General features: G+C 42.3%; 1 protein-coding gene across 2 annotated transcripts in view; it reads right to left on the bottom strand.

Annotated features, from left to right (window-relative positions):
* The window catches only part of LOC136770048 (reversion-inducing cysteine-rich protein with Kazal motifs-like), a 43,879-nt gene extending 23,935 nt beyond the window's left edge, over positions 1 to 19,944 (bottom strand). For both annotated transcript variants that reach the window (XM_066723364.1, XM_066723363.1), the window contains exons 1-5: positions 19,777 to 19,944; positions 16,151 to 16,346; positions 13,436 to 13,646; positions 8,464 to 8,537; positions 5,940 to 6,095 (exon numbers count right to left, since the gene is read on the bottom strand). In XM_066723364.1, the coding sequence (XP_066579461.1) occupies positions 5,940 to 6,095; positions 8,464 to 8,537; positions 13,436 to 13,646; positions 16,151 to 16,346; positions 19,777 to 19,862 (723 nt within the window). In that variant the 5' untranslated portion in view covers positions 19,863 to 19,944. The remainder of the gene's footprint in view (positions 1 to 5,939; positions 6,096 to 8,463; positions 8,538 to 13,435; positions 13,647 to 16,150; positions 16,347 to 19,776) is intronic.
* Between the last annotated feature and the right edge of the window lie 348 nt (positions 19,945 to 20,292).

The following is a 20,292-nucleotide window of genomic DNA, read 5'->3' as shown; positions in this document are numbered from 1 at the left end:
TTGCATTTGAAAATGTATAATTGTTTGCAAGTGCATAATGCATATTGTCTGTCTCACCCTGCTACAGGAACCTTTGAGAAGACCTGGCCTACTGTGAACAGAATGCTGTGCCATCGGTGTCCTGATGTCCTTGATCTTTTTGATGCTCTCCTCACCATCCCTGCAACTACAGCTGACTGCGAAAGAGGGTTCAGTGTTATGAAGCAGGTAAAGAGTGACTGGCGCTCACGCCTAAAAGGTGAGACCCGCTCTGACCTCCTTAAAACCCAGTTGTGCTCACCTGACCTCAAAGACTTTAAACCAACCAAAGCCATTGACATCTGGCATGCTGACAGTTTGCGCACACGCAGGCCTGACTTTGTGCGCAAACATGGAACAAAAGGAACAGAGGGTGGCTCAGATTCTGATGGCACCTCTGAAGAAGAAGAAGAGCTCTGAAGACATGTGATTTAAATGATAAATAAATATATCCCAAACTTGAAATGAAATGTTTGCACTTTCTGTGTATATTTTGTTGTGTTTTTCATGCCAACAGTGTTAATAAAATGATCAAATGCATTCAGTGGCACTCATAATTTCTCTTTCTTTTCACTGGAAAAAAATGTGGCTAGTGGAAATTCTGATTGGCTGGTAACTTAAAAAAGTTACCAGCCACATTGGCTGGTGATCAAAAAAGTTAATTTAGAACCCTGAAGCCAACGAGGTCCATATGGATCAAGCAAAGGTGAGGGCTGTTGTAGACTGGCCACAACTCCGGACTGTAAAAGGAGCTCCAGAGTTTTCTTGGTTTTGCTGTTATCGTAGGTTCAGATTCAATTTTAGTACAGTCGCAGCTCCCCTCACTTCTCTACTTAAGAGAGCTGAGAGCGACCCTCTCCTGGACAGATACTGCTACCTCGGCTTTTACGCAGTTCAAGACCCTTTTTACCACAGCCCCAGTTCTATCCGTCTCTTCCTTTTGTGGTGGAAGTGGATGCCTCAGAATCCGGGGTAGGTGCTGTTTGCTCCCAAAGACATGGTCAGCCTGCCAAACTCTATCCCTGCGCCTTTTTTTCCAAAAAACTCTCCACCGCAGAAAGTAATTATGACATTAGAAACCGAGAACTTCTGGCTTATTAAAATGGATTTTGAAGAATGGAGACACTGGATAGAGGGAGCTAAAGATCCATTTCTAGTCCTCACAGACCACCGCAACCTTGAATACATACAATCAGCCAGAAGACTTAACCCATGACAGGCTCGTTGGTCTCTCTTCTTCACTCATTTTCAATTCACCATCACTTACCATCCCGGATCTAAAAATACAAAAGCCGATGCATTATCCCAGCTTTACGACACACGCACCAGTCCACCTCCATTAGAACCCATTATATCTCCCACTTGCATTGTGGCTCCCATCAGGTGGGAAATCATGGATCAAATTCAGCAGGCAACTGCTCAGGAACCTGCACCTCCCAAATGTCCCGCTACCAAAGGTTTTGTACCCACCTCCGTGCGCCCTTTGCTCCTTCTATGGATACATTCTTCTCCTGCAACCGGACCCGCCGGAGTCAGATGTACATTCTCCCTTGTTCGAGAATCAATTCTGGTGTCTTGTCAAGTGCCAGCCGGTCTCCTTGAACCCCTTCCTATCCCTAATGACCTTGATCTCATATCGCCATCGATTTCCTTACCGATCTTCCTAATTCCCAGGGTTATACTACTATTCTTGTGGTGATAGACCGCTTTTCAAAAGGCTGCCATCTCATTCTGTTTAAAATCCTGCCGACCGCCTTGGACATAGCAGAAGCCCTCTTTTCTCAGGTCTTCTGGATTTTCGGACTGCCCCAGGATGTTATATCTGACAGGGGATCTCAATTCACATCCTGCGTATGGTCGGCTTTTTTCAAGCTTTTGAATATCAATGTCAGCCTCTCTTCGGGATACCATCCTCAGTTCAATGGCCAAACAGAGAGGCTCAATCAAGAAATAGGCAGGTTTTTATGGTCCTATTGCAGGTATTCCCAGTCTGAATGGAGCCGTTTTCTCCCATGGGCGGAATATGCACAGAACTCTAATTAACTCCTCTACAGGGCTTACACCTTTTCAGTGTGTTCTTGGATTTCAACCATCTCTGTTTCCGTGGTCTGGAGAAGTGTCCGACATCCCAGCTGTGGATCACTGGTTTCGCCAGAGCGACGAGATCTTGCATGCAGCCCATGTTCACATGCAAAGAGTAGTTCGCCACCAGAAGATACAGGCTGACCGGCACAGGCGACCTGCGCTTCAGTTCCAGCCCAGGCAAGATGTTTGGCTATATACGAGGGACATTCAGCTCTGGCTCCCTTACAAGAAATTGAGCCCTCGTTACATTGGCCCCTGCAAAGTGATTTGACAGTTTAACCCAGTCTCCTGCTGTCTTCAGTTGCCTCCAAATTACCGGATTTCGCCTACATTCCATGTCTCTCTCCTTAAGCCGGCTGTACCCTCTCCATCTCCTCTCTCTGTCCCTTCTTCGGATCTGCTACCTCTGCCCCCTCCTCTGGATCTGGAAGATGGTCCTGCATACACCGTTCAAGCTCACCTTTGCTCTCATCGCAGGAATGGCCGGTTACAATACCTTGTGGACTGGGAGGGATAAGGGCCTGAAGAGCGCTCTTGGGTGCCTGCCTCTGACTTTCTAGACCCGACCCTCCTTCATGACTTCCATCGAGGGGATCCCACGGCTCCTGCTCCTCGACCCCGTGGGAACCCTGTCATAGGGAGGGGGGCTCTGTCAGGCCAGCACTGGGACTGTTCCGCTATCCTCCACCAGAAGTTGCTGACACGCCAGGTTCCTTCCACCATCGTTCTCAATCTCATTATTGACTTATTGCCCAGTGGTTATCTATCAAATATCTCACACCTGTCTCCAGTTACCTCTACCCTCCCTTTAGTATTGATACACCTCTGTTAGTTACATTCTCTGTGAAGTTATACCTTGCCTTCATTGCAACATCTCCGAGCCTTTGTTTCCAAGTTTAGATTCACAGCTTTCCCTACCTCGACCTAGCCTTTCGGATATTCCCTTACAGTATTGTTTGACTGATCGCCTGACCTCTTGCTCGTTTTCTTACCTCGCCTTTTGGATTTCCTTGATAACAGTGTTAGCCGGCCCCAGTCTTTTGCCTGTTCTCCGACTCTGTCTCCAGCCCCTCTCCTGGATCCCTTATCCCTGGCCTCTGGCGTAACATCCCTACACCAAGATATCAACCATGTGTTAAACTTTCTAATCTCTGCCTGTCTCCCTGGCCATGCACATGGTACCGGAAGTATTTCTGAGAAAACTACAGTGGAGGTTCTGCTCTTTTGTTTCTTTCCTAACTCTTTACATTTGTCTTGCAGAACCTCTGTCCTACCTTTTCCTATGTCATTGATTCCAATGTGGACCATGACCAGTGGATTCCCCACGGCTTTGGCCAGTAGCCCGTCTACTAGTTTAGGGAGATCTGCAACCTGAGCACCAGGCAGGCAAGATACCATGCGGATCTCCTTGTCACTAGAAAACACTTTGTGATCTACACCTCTAAGAATTGAGTCTCCTATTATAACTACCTCCCTCTTCTGGGGGGGAGTGCTCTGGTTCTCAACTGCCCTCCCATCACCTGAGCTGTCACTGTCCAACTCGTTGTCCAGCAGTTGGAACTTGTTGGACATTTCTAGCTTTTGGGGTGTCTCTAATGCCTCGGTTCCACTGGCTTAAGCGTCTGTGCCGTGCCATGCCGTGCCAGACGCGTCCGTCCTCAGACACGTCCCAGAGCTTTTTTTGCAAAACCAGGCCATTGTGAAGTCCGTCCCTCTGATGGAGGAGCAGCGACTGTGGGTTTGGTTTGTGTTTCGTTTTAAAAACAGAGACAGAACAACACTACGAGCGACACAGCCTGACGTGGAGAGGACTTTTGTGTCTGTTTTATTATTTGTGCTTTACATGATTGAAGACAGCGTAATAATACACATATCTGTTAAGAGATATCAGGAAGAGCTAAACGTGTAGAGACAACATTATATTCAGACAAGCACGTCCCCATAAGAATACATTTCCATGTGCAACAATAATACTAAATAGCAAATATGTATTGTTATTATTATCATCATCATTTGTGCTAGTATATATGTATTTTAAATGGCACAGCGTGACTCCCTTAATTTATTACTCTTACTACAGATTTGTAACTGCAAACAATACTTTTTGCCGTATTATTTATAATTTACTTATCAGACGTCCTTAACCAGGGCAAGTTACAGTTGAAACAAAATACACACGTTTTACGATTAATCATCCAGATACAATATAGCAGGTTTAATTTAACTAACGCATTTATTAAACCAGTCCTTAATGTTTTAGAGGGAAACCCAGATCTGCTGTATTTATTCATTAATTTATCTTGTAAATGGGCACGTTAACTAAATCGTCTGCGGATTGTCCTGCACACCATTCACAAAACACAGCCTGAAACACCGTCCAGCTGTTCATAAAATATTAATAAAATCGGCTGCTACCGATCTGATTATTATTATCCTTCAGTTTATTTTTAACTAATCACGGCACTGCACTGGTCCTATGAAATACAAGTTTTTAATACACTCGGATATTGACTGTAAGCAGTCATTGTTTCTGTATGTGGATTTCACTCCATGCTGCTAACACGGCACTTGAGATTATATCTTCCGACACAATGTATCTGATCTCCTCCCTGTGTCTCAAGTCAAACACACACCTCCAATTCTGAAAGAGAATCATGTCCTCAATGGGCGGGACGGACACTTACGAACACGTCTAGCACCAGCAAGTTAACCGTCCACAAAACACAAATACGTCCAGACGCTTAGCCAGTGGAAACACCCGTTTAAGTGTCCGGGGCCGGACGCGTCCGCCAGTGGAAACGGGGCATAAGGGTTGTGCGCGCCCTTTTCTGCAGTTATGGCCTAATGTAACCCAGCAGTTCTCTATGCTGTCCTGCTCTAAGGTCTCAACTCTCCTAGGTTTTGGCGTGCACACCATCTCTCTCATGGGCTGATTGACCAATTCTTCCATATCAATAATACAGTGCAGATCAACAAGCTGAGCCTGAAGATCACAGACCTTGATCTCTAGGATTTCAACATGCTGACAACATTCACAAATGAAATCTTCTTGGATGAGTTAATCCAGGAAGGCAATCATTCTGCAAACCTGACACTGTAGTGGCCACATGCTTCTAAATTTTGCAAATTACAGACACCGTGTTTACATTGCAGAGGCTTGCCAAGGAGTACAGCAGGTTTTATGGTCGGTACAGAATGACTGGGCAATCCATCTATGACACAATTGACTTTCACCTTACACACATCAGGACTGAAGATTAACTGTAATTCAACTCCAGTGTGATTCAAAAGGGGCCCAGAAATCCATCTCCTCTTGTCAGAAATGATTATAGTCAATCTGAGATGCAGCTTTTCTCACGACTCAGTAAGACATAGCTGAGGGACTACAAACAAAAGCTGTCATTTATTGCGTCCCATTCAGGGATTACAACACGCACACACACACACACACACACACACACACACACACACACACACACACAGTAATATGATGGGATACAACTTCTAACACCTCAAGCTCAGCTTGCCATCAGCAGCAGATCTTAAACACAGCTGGTAATAAATAAAAGAGCACGTCTTGTTATGGATTCATTAAGAGCGTGTAATTTGTTTTGTAGAAACAGAAGAACTATCACTAGCTATAAGTATGCCTGTGGGTACAGTTGAATGGCTGAACAGATTTAGGCACACACTAACTCCAATCCATATCATAATATCCTTGATCAGGCTGTGCTTTGAAGCACGGAACCGGTTACCACTTAGATTCAGCTACTTGTTAATCAGGAACTAATGGTTCCTCCAATTGTAGTGTCTGTCGGTTATATACGGGGACCCACCTGCAGAGACGTGGGCTGCTGATCAACCGGAACGATAAGGATCACGATCTCAGATTCGATACTCAGATATCCAAATATGTCACACTGTGGCACTGAGATATGAAGCCTCAGGATCTGAAGGATGTCATGGATAGTCATGGGCTGATTGTGATTGATCTGCAAAAGAAATTAAAAAAGGATACAGGTCAAAAGCTGATTGTGTAAAACGAACAAAAAACGAAAAACAAAACATTATCCCCTTAAAGAAAAATAACTCCTTAGAAGTGTATTTCTTAAAAATCTAGAATATAACACATATAGTATATTTACATGGCACACGTACAGTGCATCCGGAAAGTATTCACAGTGCTTCACTTTTTCCACATTTTGTTATGTTACAGCCTTATTCCAAAATGGATTAAATTCATTATTTTCCTCAGAATTCTGCAAACAATACCCCATAATGACAACGTGAAAGACGTTTGTTTGAAATCTTTGCAAATGTATTAAAAATAAAAAACAAAAAAGCACATGTACATAAGTATTCACAGCCTTTGCTCAATACTTTGTTGAAGCACCTTTGGCACCAATTACAGCCTCAAGCCTTTTTGAGTATGATGCTACAAGCTTGGCACACCTATTTCTGGGCAGTTTCTCACATTCTTCTTTGCAGGACCTCTCAAGATCCATCAGGTTGGATGGGGAGCGTCGGTGCACAGCCATTTTCAGATCTCTCCAGAGATGTTCAATCGGGTTCAAGTCTGGGCTCTGGCTGGGCCACTCAAGGACATTCACAGAGTTGTCCTGTAGCTACTCCTTTGTTATCTTGGCTGTGTGCTTAGGGTCGTTGTCCTGTTGGAAGATAAACCTTCACCCCAGTCTGAGGTCCAGAGCGCTCTGGAGCAGGTTTTCATCAAGGATGTCTCCGTACGTTGCTGCATTCATCTTTCCCTCGATCCTGACTAGTCTCCCAGGTCCTGCCGTTGAAAAACATCCCCACAGCATGATGCTGCCACCACCAGCTTCGCTGTAGGGATGGTATTGGCCAGGTGATGAGCGGTGCCTGGTTTCCTCCAGACATGACGCTTGCCATTCAGGCCAAAGAGTTCAATCTTTGTTTCTCATGGTCTGAGAGTCCTTCAGGTGCCTTTTGGCAAACTCCAGACGGGCTGTCAAGTGCCTTTTACTGAGGAGTGGCTTCCGTCTGGCCACTCTACCATACAGGCCTGATTGGTGGAGTGCTGCAGAGATGGTTGTTCTTCTGGAAGGTTCTCCTCTCTCCACAGAGACACGCTGGAGCTCTGTCACAGTGACCATCGGGTTCTTGGTCACCTCCCTGACTAAGGGCCTTCTCCCCCGATCGCTCAGTATGGCCGGGCGGCCAGCTCTAGGAAGAGTCCTGGTGGTTCCAAACTTCTTCCATTTACGGATGATGGAGGCCACTGTGCTCATTGGGACCTTCAATGCTGCAGACATTTTTCTGTACCCTTCCCCAGATCTGTGCCTCGATACAATCCTGTCTCGGAGGTCTACAGACAATTCCTTGGACTTCATGGCTTGGTTTGTGCTCTGACATGCACTGTTAACTGTGGGACCTTATATAGACAGGTGTCTGCCTTTCCAAATCATGTCCAATCAACTGAATTTACCACAGGTGGACTCCAATCAAGTTGTAAAAACATCTCAAGGATGATCAGTGGAAACAGGATGCACCTGAGCTCAATTTTGAGTGTCATGGCAAAGGCTGTGAATACTTATGTGCTTTTTTTGTTTTTTATTTTTAATACATTTGCAAAGATTTCAAACAAACTTCTTTCACGTTGTCATTATGGGGTATTGTTAGTAGAATTTTGAGGAAAATAATGAATTTAATCCATTTTGGAATAAGGCTGTAACATAACAAAATGTGGAAAAAATGAAGTGCTCTGAATACTTTCTGGATGCACTGTATTTGGATTTTGAAGATGGGAATATAAGGTGTTGTCATATATGCATGGGAATTCTTGATATTCTGAGAGCAGTGAAAGTGTGTTTGACCTTCACCTGTATTTATGTTGAGAGTCAGTGTTCTTGAAGCATAATATTTGACAATAGACAGATTCACAAATTCTTATCTCTTCAGATATGGAATTTAATATTTGACGATATTTATAGGTTCATGTAGACAGGATTTTTTTCTGCCACTTTTTTCAAAAGTTCGGTACACCCATGTTTTTCCATCAAGCTGCTTTGTAAGTTCAACTGCATTTCAAATCCTTGACAAAAGCAAGCTTCATCATCTGACCAAAAGTAGGTGCTGTTTCTCATGTTTTCTGTCACTCAGGATCTCTTTTCACATCCTTTTTTTTAGGGTTGAGCCTCATATCCTGAATACACCATTTTCATGGCTCTGCATGCAACTGCTCTGCAGTTAGTTATTTAAATTAGTCAAAAGCAGAGAGACAAACATAGGCAGTATGAATCAATATCTTGGAGAGTTTGTACCAGGCTGGACCATGCAAAAGAGGTGACCTTACATCAGACACAGAAGTGTGCGTATGTTTACCTGAGCAAAGAGGTCCATTTTGTCTTTTGTCCACAGAATCTGTAGCATGCCGGCACACAGAGGACAGCAGGCCCCTACAAGCACAAACACACAACTGGTTCAGTTCCAGGGGATTCTGGGAGATTTTATAGTGCAAGGAAATCTGTTCCTCTGGAGAAAAGCAATGCCGTGCTTGACTTTATGCAGTGAAACTACATCTCCATCCTTGTAAGTCAGTTGCAATCTATTGATTTCCTGTACATTTCTACACCTTTTTTAAGTTGGTTAGGTTCCCTAACTTTATTGTAATTATATAAAAGTTGCTTTTGGTTGAGTTTGGAGCACCACAATTGGTCACTGCACAAGCGGATAAAACTATACCCTTTTGCCTTCTTTGTGCACTAGGATGGCCTTAAAAAACACATGCAGAAACTGTAAAGAAACATCGATAGGCAGGAGGCTTGAAAAGAACAATGTTTTAAGAAGGTACTAAAAGTTTTTTAATTGTAGTTTCATGGCTGATTGTTTAATGTAGCATATTGTTTCAGTGTTTTCTTTTAGTTGGTGACTTCAAAGGTTTCCCTTGAAATCTGTAAGACCTCTGTAGAATTTGCAAAAATGGAAGTGTGTGGAAATGTGGAAGTCGAGACTGAAAATCTCTCTTTTCCCAATGGGGGTATGTCTCCATTATTGAAAAGTGCTGCTACATACATTCCTCCTGTATTTGCAGGGCATCCCTTGTGACTATTACAGTTGTGCAGGAAATAGCACAATGTAATCCACATTCCTGCCTTAACTGATGTTTATCAAGAGGGCTTTTCTCTTTCCATTGCCATTTTTGAATTGTTTCTAATGGATTTTATTGAATCACATTAATTTAGAAGTTTAGTTGAATTTCAAACTAGAGTTCCCTCATTCTCGATTATTCATGAAATACACTACAGTGAATGAACAACAACAAAAAACACAATACCTAGAAGTTACAAGTTTTAAACTCTTGCGTTGTCTTTTTTGGAACACGTAGTCAGTTTAATTTATAGATATAAAGTTTGATCAGCTGTGCAGCTCAACATACAATAAATGTAATATAAACAATAAATATAATAGTAAACACATTCTAGAATAAAATAGAATAGGTGGCCCCCACCCTGAAATAAAAGGCATTTTGCAGGCATGTCATTGCCTGTAGAATTCCTGCATTTCTAGTAGTGATTGCCGTAGAATAACAGTGTTCATTCGATGTGAACAGAACAGGGAAAATGCAGACTTTCGACACATTGTGCAAATGCATGCATGAGGAGTACCAAAATGTGAGAAAGGAAATCAGCATCACTTAATTTTCCCATCTGGCTGGGAAAAAGTTATCTTAGGATGAAATCATCCAAACGTTCACAATGATAGGTTATCATAACCCCAGTTCCCTGGAAAAGAAAGACAGCCAGTACCGAATGGGAAGAGCCTTCTGACCTAACAATCATGAAAACATGTACCAAAGCAGCCCTATAGGGGCCCTGCTGTCAGGAGGAAGTCCCGCCCCCGGTGACTGTGAAAAGTCTCCTCCTGCTAGCTGCAACCTGACATTTCTTCATCATGAGGGTTCTCTGGTCGAGCGACCTCTGAAGGGTAATGGTTTTTTCTTTTTCAGGGAACCGGGGTTTTGATAATAACATTATAATATTGTTCCCTTTCAAGTCGAAAGACAGCCATTACCGAATGGGAAGACTATACCAGAGCTGTCGCAAGTCCTGACACCTGACTAAGCCACGATCCCATTATGGCAAGTACAACAGAGCCTCACGGCACCTGAGGGCAAGCTGCTTGTAGTGCCCAGTGTAGGGCACAGCCGGTCCACCACATTGAGATGGTAAAGCATCGCGATGGTCTGTTGACCAGTGTGTCAGTCGTTGTTTGGAAACAGCGCACCCTCTGGTGGTAGAACCGTAGCAGACAAACAACTGATCAGATCTTCACAGCCCAGACAGGGCAAAGTGTGTGTAGTCTGCTTTCATGATGCGATGCATGTGGGGGGGGGGGGATGGGTGTGAATAGACTCCAGGATACCGACACAACCTTTGGCAGGAAGGCCGTGTTCATCCTCAGAGTGACTCTGTCTTTGCTTCCTGAGAAGATCATGCATTGTTGGTGGATAAAGCCTGTCTGAAGTTCGCAGTTTCCTTGCTGAAGTTATCGATGGACTCAAAGGGAGCTCAGCTGAGTGCTTGTAAAACTAATTCCAAGTCCCAAGATGGAATTGTATCCATTATTGGTAGTCTTAACTGTCTTGCACCCTTCAGGAAGTGAGGAGACATTGTCAAACTTATTATGACATGCTGAGATAGCAGCCAAATATACCTGCAGCGTGGATGCAGATTTCCCTTCCTCTAACAGCTGTTGTAGGAAGCACAGTATTCCTCTGCCGTGTGTTTGTCCCCCTGAAGCCTGGAGTCTATGCACACCAGCCAGTTATCCAGGTAGTTCAGGATCCTTATCCGCTTCGTTCTGAGGGGGTCCAGAGCTGTGTCCATGCACTTCGAGAATGTGTGAGGCGCCAGAGAAAGGCTGAATGGCAGCACACAGTGTTAAAATAACAAAAGATTTCTATAGTTCAACTATAACTTTATTGTTTCCATACACAACTTCAGTAAGCACTTTTCCTCTCCTTCAAAACAACACCACCTTGGAAAAGTATAAAATGGAATACCAGAACACTGAACATAGAACACACTGTAATAACATGTATAAAGGGGTATTAATAACTTAACATACAGAACTTGTATGCCTGGCCCTGGAAGGTGAAGCGCAGGTATTTCCTGTGCGCTGGGAGGATGGGGACGTGAAAGTAGGTGTCCCTGAGGTTGATTGACATGTACCAGTCACCCAGCCGGACGGACTGGAGGATACGCTGTGCAGTCAACAGTTATTTTTTCAGAAACATGTTGAGGCCCCTCAGATCGAGAATTGTCCTGAAGCCTACGTCCTTCTTTGGCACTAGGAAGTATCCCGAGTAGAACCCTGCTTGGGAGTCCTGTGCCTCCACTAGTCTTATCGCTTGTTTCTTCCGCATCACCAAGATCTCCTGCGCCAGGGCTCTTGCCCCCTTTCAACAGTAGTGATTAGCAACCCCCGGAAATGTCTGGGGGGACAGAGTGGAACAGAGTCCAATATATAGGACCAATATGGCCTGTGAATTGGCTGCCCGGACCACCGAGGTGTCGGCTGCGTATGGTTTCCGAAGCATAGGGTCAGTGGTCCTACACAGTCTATTGGGGCAAATGGGCTCCTAGCCAACAGTGCGTTGGCCTGCACAAGCCTAGCCACCAAGTCCCTGATTGGTGGGAAGGATCCCAGGCCCTTCTGGTCTGCCCCCGCCATTGAGCACATGGCGTCTGCTTGCTTGAAGGTCACAGGAGCAGACACCATGCGAGTCCAAGTGGACTGGACAATGTCCACACATTCCTCGAAGAGGGGCCGGGCTCTCAGGGTTTAGAGGCTTTCTCCCTCATGAGCCTGTTCTGTGGGGACCATGGAATCTCCACTGCTTCCGTCGCTCTCCTCATCAGTGCTTTAAACTCAGCACTCGGGCCAGTAAAATGATCATCTCCCCTGCCGGTGCTGGCGGCCAGAACCCGCATCTTGGCAACCCGCAGAATGGCTACTCCAGCCGGAGTAGCATCTCTCTCTCTCTCTCCTTCTCACTTCCTAACTCTGTATAATCTGAAATAATTGGTACAGGAGGTTTCACTGATACAGCAGATCTCATAAAGAGGGAATTTGGCTCCGAGTGAGACTGCTGCTACAGACACTGGGGCCGGGACTTCCTCCTGCAAGCAGGGCCCCTATAGGGCAGCTTTGGTACATGCTTTCATGATTGGCAGGTCAGAAGGCTCTTCCCATTCAGTAATGGCTGTCTTTCGACTTGAAAGGGAACAACCTTTTCTCAAAACTCAAGGACACAAAATCTCAGAAATAACAGTATACTAATACCAAACTATTTTGACCCAATATACTTATGTATACTAGGTTATTTGAACCCATATGAGAAACATGCAGTTTCATGAAAATAACTTAATTCACTTTACTGTTTGATTCAATAACTCGATAAATGTAGATCCTGCTGCAGTGAAATGGTTAAGACTCGGCTCTGGCACTGGTTATATTTGGGTTAGATTCCTGCAGGGATTTTTAACACATTAATTAATAATAATAAAAATAATGATAATATTACATGCAATTCATCTTTGTATACTAATTCTAAAGTATTTATTCAAAAACTAGAACTTTACAAGTGGCATTGCTGCCTTGAGGGCAGATGTGTGAAGTAAAATACTGCTGTTCAATGTTCTGTTTTCTAAAGAACATGAAGAACTGTGTGATGGAGCAAGGCCCATCCCTTTGTTAAGATGTTTGAATGAAACAATCAGCATTATCGCCTGTTTCACTTTCTTCTGTTATTATATAATTGTTTTGGGGCAAATGAACTGGGCTTATGTTCGTGTACACGCAATGCAGGGCTTCTAGTAGGCTTTCCAATTTCCAACAGTTGTCAACCTGCATTGCAGCAATGTGTAGTAAAATTGATGTGTTGGCAATATGCTGGCACTGAATTACAATTGTGTTGGTAATACGCTGGCACTGAATTAGAAATCTATTTGCCAATATGCTGGCACTGCACTACAATTGTGTTGGCAATATGTTGGCACTGAATTACAAATGTGTTGGCAATATGCTGCTTTTAATACATTTGTTTTAATACAAATTGTAATTCTATGATGCTAATTTCCAATACAGAATGGCTGGTGTGGCAAAGTAAAAAATGGCTTAATGAGCTAAATGTAGATTGTGTAAAGCTGGATGATATATCATTCAAAAAAGAACTGATTAAAAGGTATCACATTTGTTGACCTACAACCATATGATAGTTTTGTAATACATGGACTAACAACCAAACACAACAAACACAATAGACATCTCATGCATTGGGGTGGAAGCTCACCAGGTGGAGTCACTGGGTTGCACCCCTTCATTGAGAGAGTTGGACAGCTGATGGAAGGACACCCCGACTCCGAACTGTATTCAGACAATATGCCCACAGCGTGGCATCGCCCATAGTAGTCCACAGCCACTCGGTCCGAATAGGCTGCACACGCAGTGCTGTAGGTCTCCCCATTGTGGCCACAGACGGGTTTGGAGCACTTACACGATTCCTTCAAAGAGCAGTTTTATCAAATTAGCATTCAGAACAGCATGTTATGTTGATGGTTGTTAATTTACAAATGTTGACATATTGCAATTAATATACACGTTAATTTATTTACATTATATATTACATTATATTGAAATATGAATGTAATTTACTGAAAGACTGAAAGACTGTGTCAGCCCTAATGACCAAGAGAACATTATCCTAAATAGCAGGTTATACATTCAGTAAACACAGGTGTCTTAATACAGGTGCTTTGTATAAAACCCATAGGGAGACATCAGAGATACCTACAGAGTGTAAGTCTTTGTCCGTCGCTACCAGCATGTACAGCAGATGAGGAAGAGAAAAACAGCAGGTTAGGAGAGAAAGGAAGAAAGAAAAAAGAAAAAATGGCCAGCAGACCAGAAACAAAGAAAAGGAAAAGGCACTTGATGTCATTAAGTGAAGCAAGTGAAGAAAATAGTGTTTACGATCCCTGCGCTGAGATTTCCATCAGGACTGTACTCGACTGTGTGAAAGTGCGTCATTGACAGTGCATGCTGACTGAAATTAAATCCAGCTTGCTTTTATATTTCATAAGCCTTTCCAAGCTTGATGCTATAATTCATTACAAGGACAAGTTGTTTACTACATTTACAGGGCTAGCGGTCTGGGAATAAGGAGGTGACTGGTGGTGAAGTGCTTCACTGATTTTCCAGAATGTATCTATTAAGCATTCATAACAATCCATCACAAGCCTGTATGTAAAGGGAAAGAAAACCTACTGTTTCCTATGGTTTTTAGTTGATTGTTTTTCCCCTGCAATACAATGTTTATTTAAACACCGAATGTGGAAATCTTCAGCCCATTCTGTGGTCCTGAACCAGGGATTGGAAGAGGGTCCTTTATCAATAGCAACCATTTTGGAATTCTGGGAGAGAAAACGTCCTGGCAGGATTTGACATGATCAAAATACCACCTCAATAGCCTGTTAAACCTTGGTGCTTGTTATAATGACACAATGCTTTTACAGCTTTGTCTATAATTTGATAAACATAACATAACATCCTGTTACGTTTGGAAAATATTTTGGGCTTAATTTTCCAATTTTAGTAAAGAATTTACTAATGGGTTAGATCAGCATATATGTTTAATAGAGTTATTGTAGTATACAGCTTATCTAAAATTGCTTATCTAAATTATCTTAATTTGAAAAATTGCAATCTGAATTCAAATTGCTGGTCTTATTCATAAGTGAATTATGTAGCATGTATGGAAAATTAGGCTGATGAGGCTCACACGGCTTCATCTCAGTAAGAAACTCAGCGACTTTTGGTATATTATACCCTCTGCCTCCTTCATATTGTTTAATCTTACTAATTAGATTAAAACACAAGCAAAGCTCAAAAGTGAATGATAATTGTTGATCAGCCCTAGAATTATGCAGTGTAGTGCAGATTTGGCACTCTTAAAATAACTTTGTAAACATTTTTTCCTTCAGCTTCTCTCTCAAACAGATAGGTGTGGTGGTCTGGAACAAACTCCCTAGCCATATTGGTGAAGCTGAATTCTTAGGGTCATTAAAATTAATAAATAAAATGTGGATGTGATTCTTAGCCTCATCTCATTTGTGAACTATCTTAGGTTTTCCATGCTTCATTTTAAACTAATGCTGGAAGATCTTAATTGTTGCTTTGATTGTCAATGTATGATTTCAGGCGGACTGCCCATTTTCTAGTTTGGTGGGCCGCTTGACTCCCGTGTGTCGTCCTGTGTGGATTTCCGGACCACAATTCACCTGCATCCCCCCGCAAGCGGACAGCAGTTCGCAAGCAAAATCCACCCCCACCCCCCACAATGTTGTGTGTAGTTGGTTCATATTCTTGTGCTAGTAATTAGTTGAATTTAGATTTAAATTGCCATACTGCATCCTGTATGTGCAGATCTATATTGTCTTCCTATAGTTGGCTAGAGACTTAACACTATAACCGCCATAGATGCTTTTTGTGCAGCATTTGCAATTCAAAAGTAAATATCTCTGTTTGTGAAGTTCTCCCGTATATACATATAGGCATTTCAACTGCAAACTCCTCAAAATTAATAAGCTATACATACTTTCTTCTCCAACCGTTGGTTGGCTATAGCCTACTGAATATAATATAGCCAACAAGGGCTTTGTAATAACATTAGTAATTGTGAAAGATTTATAATCATGTTGATTGGTGAAACACAATATTCTACATATCATATTATTATCATTATTTATTGTATTAGATTTGTACCTGATAGCTCTAGTCTGCTCAGGAAGTTTCTAATTTTTCTATTGGTATTCAATCTTGATCAAGTTGCAAACTTGGGTCTCTGGATCAATGCCTTGATCAGTCACTTATCTGATCAAAAATGCTAATTATTTTGTATCAGGTGTAGGGCTGGCGACAGATTGACTGGTGCACAAAATGTATTTTTCCTTACATAATTTTGCCTCATTCCTGTCCCCCTCTAACCCAAGCAGATTCGTGTTCTTACCTGACAGTGGCCTGTGTATGCAAGTACTTTCTGTCTTTGGTATAGCATGCAGAGATTAGGATGCTCGTTATTTTCCGTGTCACACACAGGGTCCAGCAGGGACCTGTCACAGCTTGAAGGCCTGCTCACACATTCATATTGGTTGCAGGGATATTTGCTGATGCTTGTAAGGCACACTTTTCGTTTTGGTATACATCTGAAACAGGGAAAATAGGTACATGTAAACCATAATCTCAAGTTTGTTCATTATTAATTATGATTAGGCAAACAGAATAAACTCCTGTATGAAAATGTATAAAGTTTATTTTAAAGAAATGTAGCCAAGAAAGTATATTTTTATTGTAAACTTCTCCATCAAACTACAATGATTCACTGTGGTTAATGTCAGGCACTTGGGGACATCTAAATATGAATGTCAGCAGGATACTCTCTTTTTCTTTCTTACATTCTTTATTTGGTTTAAAAACACTATTTTGTCTGGCTATGTGGCCATAGCAAACCTGAAAAAGTGGTAACCCACTAGTCAAAGGGCTGGACCAAATCAAACCTTCTATATTGGCTTCTATCTTTTCTGTCAGTGGTGATTGTACTACATACTGAAGAAAAATATTGAATTTTATGCACCGAATACATTTCATTGTGAAGGGTAACTATGGATATGCCATCTGCCCAGAGTAACAGTTTCTTAGGAATAACTGATTGAATATGATTGTGAAATGTATTCAGTAGGATTTCAGTAAGATCTCCAAGTGACCCCTTTGTTTTCACCTGTCTGCTCCATTGATCTGCCATTGTAGCAAAGCAAACGCAGCAACGTCAGAAAGCCTTGACATGTTTAGTCTATTCCTGAACAGTGGAAGAGTTTAGACGGAGTACTTGCAGCGAGGTACATTGAAGATGAAAGACTACGGCCCTTTAATCTTAACACCGCAGTTTTGCAAAGAGCTCTTCTAAAGGGCCTTTGCCAAAGCTTTCTCCTCATGGCAAATAGGGCTGGATTTTCCACTTGTCTGTCCAGCGAATTCAATAGGAAAATAGCAATCAGTTACATTGTATGATTTTGTTTATGAAATAGCTTACATTACTGCTGACACAATGGCGGTTCTTTGAAACTCCTGCCAAGAGCCGCAGTTATGTAACGTCTTACTCATAATTTATGGTGGATACAAAATATACTTTTTAAAAACAGTAACAAATTAACTGAAGTGAACTGCTCACTGGAATGAAAAATATTTGTATGTTTGTTTTTCAGACAGCAGAAGTATTTTAAGGTTAGACGTCAAATATTGTATTTGAAATTGTTCTTGTATTTAATTTGTATTATGCAGGGAAACAGGTCAAAAGCAGATTCTTCTATGATTATCTATACAAGCAATAAAAAATGATCAAAACACTTTCAAATATTGGTAACATACACCGATAACATTATGACCATAACATTATGACCACCTGCCTCATATTGTGTAGGTCCCCCCTTTGCCACCAAAACAGCCCTGACCTGTCGAGGCATGGACTCCACTAGACCTCTGAAGGTGTGCTGTGGTATCTGGCACCAAGATGTCAGCAGCAGATCCTTTAAGTCCTGTAAGTTGCAAGGTGGGGCCTCCATGGATCGGACTTGTTTGTCCAGCACATCCCACAGATGCTCGATTGGATTGAGATCTGGGGAATTTGAAGTCAACACCTTGAACTCGTGATTCATCAGACCAAGCCACCTTCTTCCATTGCTGCGTGGTCCAGTTCTGATGCTCACGTGCCCATTGTAGGCACTTTCGTCAGTGGACAGGGGTCAGCATGGGCACCCTGACTGGTCTGCGGCTATGCAGCCCCATATGCAACAAACTGCGATGCACTGTGTGTTCTGACACCTTTCTATCAGAACCAGCATTCACTTTTTCATCAATTTGAGCTACAGTAGCTCGATTGTTGGATTGGACCACACGGGCCAGCCTTCGCTCCCCACGTGCATCAATGAACCTTGGCCGCCCATGACCCTGTCGCCGGTTCACCGCTTTTCCTTCCTTGGACCACTTTTGATAGGTACTGACCACTGCAGACTGGGAACACCCCACAAGAGCTGCAGTTTTGGAGATGCTCTGACCCAGTCGTCTAGCCATCACAATTTGGCCCTTGTCAAAGTCGCTCAGATCCTTACGCTCGCCCATTTGTCCTGCTTCTAACACATCAACTTTGAGGACAAAATGTTCACTTGCTGCCTAATATATCCCACCCACTGACAGGTGGCATGATAACGAGATTATCAGTGTTATTCACTTCACCCGTCAGTGGTCATAATGTTATAGCTGATCGGTGTATAACTACTAGCTCTTAACCATGAAAGAGGTCTAAATATTTGAACTGAAAAGGCACTATATTCCAAACATAATACAAATAAACTCGTAATAAAACATAAGTGTCTGTTTAGGGCCCCCGGCATCCAGGGGGACCCCTAGCAAAAAATAATACATCAAATATATTGAATGATTTTCTATAATTGACTTTCATACACTGATCAGTTTTCAAATAATGTACAGAGTAAGTTGTGCCCAGGGGCATCATGGAATCAAACATTATAATTTATGCACTAGACACCTGCCATCGGTCTACTGCTGCATAGAGTCTGAATCCTAACAGTTTGGGTGTGGCAGAAAAGAAGAAAAAAATATATTTTAGGATTGAGACGCAACCAAATTATAATGTCGGAAAAAAGACCAAGAACATAGCAATCTGGTGCAAAAAAAAAAAAAAACAGAAGAAAAACAAGCACAAGAGAAAGGTACTATAATATTGTTTGGTTATTGCTTCATTTTTTGCATGCAGGCTAAAATAACTGTTTTCATGATGATGATAATAAATGTGTAGCTAAACCAGATAGCGAGTTTTACCTTGAATAGGATCTGCAAGTGGTTTGTTTTTATGCTATAACACTGCTACCTAGTTCTGCAACATCAATTAACAAGTTAGCAATTATAACTTGGTCTAGAATAGATAGTTATGGGAACCCACAAAGAGTGTAATAAATATCAGTCAGGACCTTTGCTGACTGACAGGCTGGAGACTACACATGTTGGGGTGCTGCTGACTATGACTAAGCCTGGGGCAAAAATGTGTAAACCACTACATTTATTGTAACATTATGGGGATTTCCGGTCCACAACAGGAAGCAGGGACTTGAACTCCATTCTCCAGCACCACACTGCAATGACCTTACTGCATTACTAAAGACCTAGGTCCCTTAACGAGGCTTCAGAATCACTACAGTATGTAATTGTAAAAAATGGGATCGGGAAATGCAGGTCTACTTGATTATTTCACCAAATGTGACATTATTTCATATTAATATAAAATACTTTTATATTATATTACTATAATTTGAGAAATAGATTAAATGTTTGTTGCTGCTAACAGGTCCCTCTATAGTCTTTACATGCATTTTTGCAAATTGTATGTTTGCTTATACAAATGTTTAAAAGACGGCAGACTTAAGTCTATGTTAGTTTGATGTTGAGCCAAGTGGGCTACAGTGAGGGGGGGGGGGCAATTCAAAAGAAACAAAACCTACACTGGATTTGGCAAAAACACATTGTAAATAAATCTTATTAACCATAACCATACAGCCACCTTACCTTTGACTCTTAAGGCAGGGATTGGGCGAGCATGGGTCACTGTCTCGACAGGTGCCATACTCAAACTGATTGTCTGTCAGGCCCATACAGCGGGCCACACAGGCACTTGGATATGTGCACCCATTCTTGGCACACACTGGCACAAACTGGTCAGGACAACCACATGGTAGACCTAAAACACAAGAGGTGACATTCCTTCAAGCCAAAATATTTTATGCCCTTTTCGTAATTTAAAGAACAAAACAAGAAAATATTTGCCCTGGTCCTGATAATCCCCATTCCATCAGGTTTAAACAGTCTCAAATGGAGTATTGCTGTGACCCACTCACATACAGACATTTAAACAGGGGTTTCTTCCTCTGGTGCAAGGCAGAGCCCAAACCCAATAGGTTTATAGGTTACTCTGATCAATGAGCAGGAGATGTGGTTAATTCAGTGGTTTACAGGCCACGTGGAAATACCAGAACTGATTTCAGCCCTCAATAACCCGATTTACAGGTGTATTTAATCTGGAAT

Source organism: Amia ocellicauda, chromosome 2 (genome assembly GCF_036373705.1).
Source record: "Amia ocellicauda isolate fAmiCal2 chromosome 2, fAmiCal2.hap1, whole genome shotgun sequence".
NCBI classification, from domain to species: Eukaryota; Metazoa; Chordata; class Actinopteri; order Amiiformes; family Amiidae; genus Amia; species Amia ocellicauda.
This window is presented reverse-complemented; position numbering and strand designations above follow the sequence as displayed.